The 6,344-nt window shown below is 49.5% G+C and overlaps 1 protein-coding gene across 1 annotated transcript in view; it reads left to right on the top strand.

The window, feature by feature from the left end:
- Positions 1 to 4,995: 4,995 nt before the first annotated feature.
- The window catches only part of PLCL1 (phospholipase C like 1 (inactive)), a 214,511-nt gene continuing 213,162 nt past the window's right edge, over positions 4,996 to 6,344 (top strand). Inside the window, exon 1 of the mRNA XM_064451939.1 lies at positions 4,996 to 5,567. Within this exon, the coding sequence (XP_064308009.1) occupies positions 5,295 to 5,567 (273 nt within the window). The 5' untranslated portion in view covers positions 4,996 to 5,294. The remainder of the gene's footprint in view (positions 5,568 to 6,344) is intronic.

Genomic DNA, 6,344 nt, shown 5'->3' with positions numbered 1-6,344 from the left:
AATGTCACCTTCTTTTACAACTGATGCTACGTTTGGTAGAAGAATTGCTTCCTTATCGGGGATGGGCTCTTTCCTGTCTATAAAATTCTATTCAAATGTTGCCACCTGCTATGCCTCTGAAAAATTTGTTTACAGAATCTCTGTATCTCATATTTTACTCGCCTGTTCATGCCAGGCATTTCCTAACCCAGGCTCCATTCACTCTTCTCTGCAGCTGTGGAGCACTTGTGCTGTATGATGGTCAAAGTCAACCAGCAGAGCCATGAGCAACGATGTTCTCCCTCCTGCTTGCAGTGACCCATCACTACACCCAGGCTGGGGGTGAAGGAAACGATGTCGGTCGAATGTTGGTCAAATGCACAGTGGTAAGAGCTGAGCCTGCAGGAGAGGGAGCAAATGGGTAAAGCAAGTCCATAGCAGGAGCAATGAAACAAGTACCCCAACGGTAGCATAAAATGCCACAACCATTCTGGCAAGGGTGTCCAGTAGTCCTCACAGGTCTCCTTTGCTGAGTGGTCCATGGCAGCTGGTGACAAAAGATGGCCACAGTAACTAGGAGGATCCAGGCAGGGGAAGAAGGGAGAAGACATGCTGAGTGCCAGAACTCTTTGCTATATCTCGGAGGACAAGGAGGTGGGTGCAGTAAAATGTCACGTCTGGAGGAAGGTAAGAAGAACTGGGAAAGGGCTCAAGGTGAGGAAAGCAGTTTCATTCACAGGGATTATTCCATGCAGCGAGAGAAGCCGCAGTCCGATAGCATTTTATATGATTGCAACGTATACACTATGTTAAACTGCACTGGGACCACTAACCTTAATTCTGGTGTTTGGGTGGCTCTCTGCAGTGCTAATGATCTTTTCATATGCACTGATCTCCATACAGAAATCAACACATTCCACTCCAAAGATTTGGGCCAGTGTCTATATAGAAGGCAGTGGCTGTAAAATAGGATTAAATGTGACCTAATTGAGGTCCTGGTTTTAACCTTTCTCATACTTAACTGGCATATCTGTTTGGGCAAACGATGCTGCTAAAATAAAAGATTATTCCTTGGAGCTAAGAATTGGCAGGAATATTGCATAACTGCAGTATCTAACTATTAAAAACACTGGATTAGCCTGAAAGTACTATCAGACTGTGAAAAGAATTAATCAGTGACTTCAGCTGGAACAAGAACATCATTAAGATAGAGGCATATCACAAATGTACTTCTTGCTAAGTTAGAGAAGACACAACATTTATACTACCTAGAAAATAAGATGTACAAGTATAGTGAGGCTTCTTCAACAAAGTAGGAGGCAAGACAAAACAAGAATTAACAAAAAAATTAGGAGGCATTGGATCAAGTAGTGTAGATTTTTTTTTAAATTTAACAAAAATTGAAAACATACACAGCATATTTTAAATGAAAGATTCTGACCTTTTGACTCTATTTGCTTTATATGGAGTTGATTTTGGTTTTTTCCCCCCTCCACCAAAAAAGTTAATAATAGTTTTATAGCCAAAATATGACTTGGGTTTGCCTTGCCAAAACCTGAGTGAAGGAAGCTTAGCAACAAGTACATCTTTGTATAAATAAATTATATCATTCATATGCTTTTTTGGTTTTATAGTATCATATTCAGGATATAATAGCATAAAAAGACACCAGAACCATTGAGCCTTAAAAAATATCACTACTTCAAGAACTACCTAGCAATACATTTTTCTCATCCAATAGTTTTGTGTAAGTCTCATAAATTCTAAAATGAATTATGGTTTGCTATCATTGTGAATGCATACTTGAAGAAATTACAAATTGTTCCCTATTGCTCTTTCCCAGTCTTGCAAATTAGATGTTCCTGACACAGGAAAAGATGTCAGTTTTTGAACTTTATCAGCCATGGTCAATTGATACAGGAGCACCACTTTCAGCTCCCAGAAGAACACTTAATTTTAAGAGCTTCCCAAAATGCACTGTCTAGGTGGAAACTACTGGCTTATGTAAGCTATACTGCAGCACAGCTCCAAGATGACTGTATTTTCAGCTGTTTTATGATACAAAATATGCCCACTAAGGAACAATTGGATGCCTCAAAGATGGAGTAAGTTGAGTGTACAAAAAAACCACATTAAAATAGACACTGCAGGCACTTGCTGACTCATATGTTCAGGCAAACACAAATAGATTTTTAAAATATATTTTTAACTTATCATCTTGCCTTTTTTAGCTTGAGTGAATTCCTTTACTGTTCTTGAAAATCTGTCCCTATCTCAAGTAATTGTAGACAACACTGCTGCGGCTTTGAACAGTGGGCTGCATCACGTCATCTTAAAGCTGAATATGCAAAACTGTTAAATACACTTATCACCAAGCAATCTTTATTTTTTTTCACTTTCTATGCAAGCACTTTTAGTGTAAAGCTTTGTTTTGTTAACTCGTTTCTTTTAAAACATATTAAGAAGTATCAAAACCAATTGCTCTTTTAGTTCATAATTCATGGTTCTTCACATTTACAAACAAAAGAAGATAGATACACGTGCCTCAGAAGCATCCAGAGATGCATAGTCAGAAATATAGTACTAAAAAAGTCAACCTTCTAGAAAGAAGTTTAACTAAACTGTCTCGTAGCTGTACCACACATAATCCTAAAACCTCTGTAACTTGTGGATGAAACAAAAAGGATTTATTTTGTGTTCCCTGTAGGCTTGGTGTTTATGAAACTTAAAATCTGTAGGTTCCCTGTAGACCCTTCTCAGTTGAAGACTTTGGATATCAAAGGTTGTAATTTAAGGTGAGAATTAAATTATTTGACCTCAGAAGATAAATGCATTTGACCACAAATCTCTCTCTGATTTGAAATGTGTAAGACATATCCTAGAAAGGATAAAGTTCTTTAATATGTTATATGCATCCATTTGTGCAACACACTACAGTAGGTTTCTGGTAAATGCAGCAGATTCCAGCTATGAGAGTACTTTGCTGTTCCCAAATAATTAAACCAGTGATTAAACTTAATATGATTTCACAAAATATATTAAAAAGCTGCAACATATTTCTACATGAAGTAAGAATTCTCTCCGATAACATAGTGCATGGTATTTACCTTTCCTACTGTCTTTAAATTAGCCTTCTTAGGTTGTCTGTATGACAGTATGTGGATATATAACCATAAACTTTTATTAGTTTGGGTTTTTTTTTATTTTTTTCTGTTTTGTTTCAACGACTTGGTGTCACATTCTCTCTCTTGTACAATGCAGGCTGGGGCTGAGTCCTCCACTCCCTTACCAGTCTTTTCTCTCTGGTATTTTTTAAGATAAATGCTTCTTCAACATGAATATTTTATATCTTCTTTTAGGGTTACTTATTTTGTGGCCTTTCTCACTGGAAAAAAAAACAAATCAACTGTTGTATACATGTATTATGACATATTTTTCACATCAAATTTAGATAGAAGTTCATGAAAAGTTCAGTGGTATTTACATCTGTCCCTCAACTAGCATTACTTTGTGTCGAACATGATAAATGCCTTGGTAGCCTTGACAGAAGTTCTGTTTTTTCAAATGGAATTATAAATATTATATATTGCATATATAAATATATAAAAATGTCACATCCTTTAAGCAGCCATTATGTCCTGTAGCTAGGCATTTGTTAGTAGCGAATGACTGGCTGGGATAAGGAGGCTACCTCTTACTCTTTCCTGCTTAATTACTGCCTGCCAACAGGTGCCCAACTTTTCATTAGAAAATTACTTTAGGAACCAGGGAGAACTGAAATTTTCCACTGAGTCTTATTACCTTGAAAGCCACTAGCTGTTATTTTGAATAGTCTTCCATCTCCAGTGATGATACCAGCTTGCCCAGCTCTACGGCTTCTATTTTTCATCTTTCTATATATTATCTTTCGCATCTGGTATGTCTGCTTTCCTATGCTTTTACCCTTGCAGCATCCCACCTTAACGCGTCTTTCCTGAGGTCTCCATGTAGACCATAACCAAATACCACCTGAAGGGCCACGAAGGGCAGCACCACGCTCGCACTAACCCCTCACGGCTGACCACGGCCCTCGGCGAGGCTGCCGGGGATGCTAACCTTCCCCGGACGGCCCCCCTCCTCCGCCTCACGGGGAGTGAGGCACCGCGCCCGCCACCGCGCGGGACTTGGTGCCCCGCCCCGCGCCGCCAGGGGGCGGTGTTGGCTCTGCAACGGCGGGCGCCGCGCGCCGGCGGCCCTGAAGCGCCTGGGGCTCCGAGGGGCGCGGACCCTGCCCGGCCGTGAGGGGGGCGGGCTGCGGGGAGAAGGCGGCGGAGGCACGCCCCGCGTGTCTCGCCTTGCTTTGGGCTGGGTCCCAGCGTCAGTCTGGTCTTCGCCGTCTTTCGCGAGACCCCCCTCCGCCCCCTCACGCCTCGCACCCGCTCTGCGGCCCACCCTCAGCAACAGGGGCCTGTGCGCAGCGCTCCCCTGCACAACGCCAGCGCCGCGCCCGGCGGCGGCACCGCTCCGCCGCTGACCGCCGAGCCGGCAGCGTCCCTGCCTCCCACCGGCCGCACTCCTAACGCGGCTGCCCTCGCACAAAACGCCGCGGCTACGCGGGCTGCGGCTCTGAAGGGGAGTTAACCCAAGCCCCCGTTCCTCACACGCCGTTTTTACCCTGACACGGGCGCAGCCTAAACCTTCCCAAAGTACGCGCGGGGAAGCATTCACGCGGGTGTCCCGGCGCACACGCACACTCCCCATGAGCGACGAGATGGTCCCTCCCTCGACCTTTTGCTGGGAGCTGCGGCGGGCGCGATCAGGCGCTGCAGCTCCCCACACACTCGCTGCCGGCGCTACCTGCCCCTCGGCCGCCCGCCGCCCCGTACCGCCCCGAACGCCCATCCAGGCGTCCCGCGGGCACGCCTCCCCGCCAACTCTATTGGACGACTCGGCGCCCCCGGGAGGGTCGCCGCAGCGCTGAGTGGCCCGGCCTCCCGTCCGTCAACGCCGCCTGTCAAAACACGCCCGGCTCCTGTCACAACAGAGCGGTACCGCGGCGGCACTTCCTGCGCGCGAGCCTCCCGCACGGCGCTCCCCGCCGCCGCCTCCCTCGCCCCACCGCCACTTTGCGCCCTCGCCGTTCCTCCGGTACCGCGGGCGCTGCGGAGTCCCTTCGCGGGCAGGCTCAGCTGCGGGGGTCGGGCATGGCTCCTGCGGGGAAAGTTGACGCTGCCGCCGCCGTGCCGTGAGGGGAGCGCCGCGGGACACCGTCCGTCCGTCCGTGTCGCCCCCGCCCTCCCAGCGCCCCGGGGAAGTTGACGCCGCTCGGCGGGGCGATGGCAGAGGCTGCCGGCAGCAGGGAGCAGCCGGCGGCGGGCCGTGCCCCTCCCGACGCCGCTCACCGTGCCGAGGAGGAGCCCGAGCCGCCCTCGCTGGACGCCCCGGCGGCGGCTGCGGGCAGGAGGCGGGAGCGCCGCAGCGGCGTCTCGGCCGTCGGTGCCGCCGAGCGCTTCCCGGGCGGCAGCCTGGTACCGGCGGCAGCGCCCGACACCGACGCCTGCTTGCTGGAGGCGGCCAGGGCCACCCCGCGGAGGAGCAGCATCATCAAGGTACGGGCGGGCCACCGCGGCAGGGAAGTTTCCGCCGGTGCTGCCGCCGCCGGGTTGCCCGCGCTGAAGCCGCCGTCCGGAGCTCGTGGGGCCGCTGGGGCTGGCGGGGGAGGGGGCGGCGGTGCGGGGGGACCCCGCCGGGCAGGGGCTGCCCCGCCCGCACTGAGCCAGGGCGGCGGGGTCGCGGCGCAGCCCCCCCCCCGGAGCCCTCTGTGGAAGGCGCGGCGCCCGACCGAGCGCCTGCGGGAGGGGTGTGGGCGAGGGGCCCGGCCACGGAGCCGGTGGGCGGCGGGGTGTCACTCCTGCCGCCGCAGAGGGGTCCCGGCCGCACCCCTGCGTGCCCCGCCAATTCCGCAGCGGGGCAGCTTCCCACGGAGTTGTAAAGATTTTGTGTAGCAGCTCGTATCTGTCCTATTTAATATTTATGAAGTACCTGGAGGCAGAATAAATAGCTTCCACAGCGATGGTTTTCTTTGCTCTTGAGTAGCAAAATATGCAGTGTCACAAATTAACAGAAGGCGTGTTTGGAGACTGCATGTAGTACAGATTGCTACGGAGCAGCACCGTGTGTTTAACACCCTTGATGCGAAATTAACAGGTTGGGCGTGATCTTAAAAGCCTCCGTCTTTGTTTTAATCTGGTAAGGAAAATGGCCTTATGGTTACATTCAACTGGGGTTTTTCTCCTCGTTTAATTTTTAGAAGAAACTACGTGGTTTCAAATTAAATGATATCTCCTTGCAAGTACATAGACTAATCTCTGGTTTCTGGGGAGATG

The sequence above is a fragment of the Phalacrocorax carbo genome, chromosome 5 (assembly GCF_963921805.1).
Source record: "Phalacrocorax carbo chromosome 5, bPhaCar2.1, whole genome shotgun sequence".
NCBI lineage: Eukaryota > Metazoa > Chordata > Aves > Suliformes > Phalacrocoracidae > Phalacrocorax > Phalacrocorax carbo.
The sequence above is the reverse complement of the archived record's forward strand: the minus strand, read 5'-3'. Positions and strand labels throughout refer to the sequence as shown.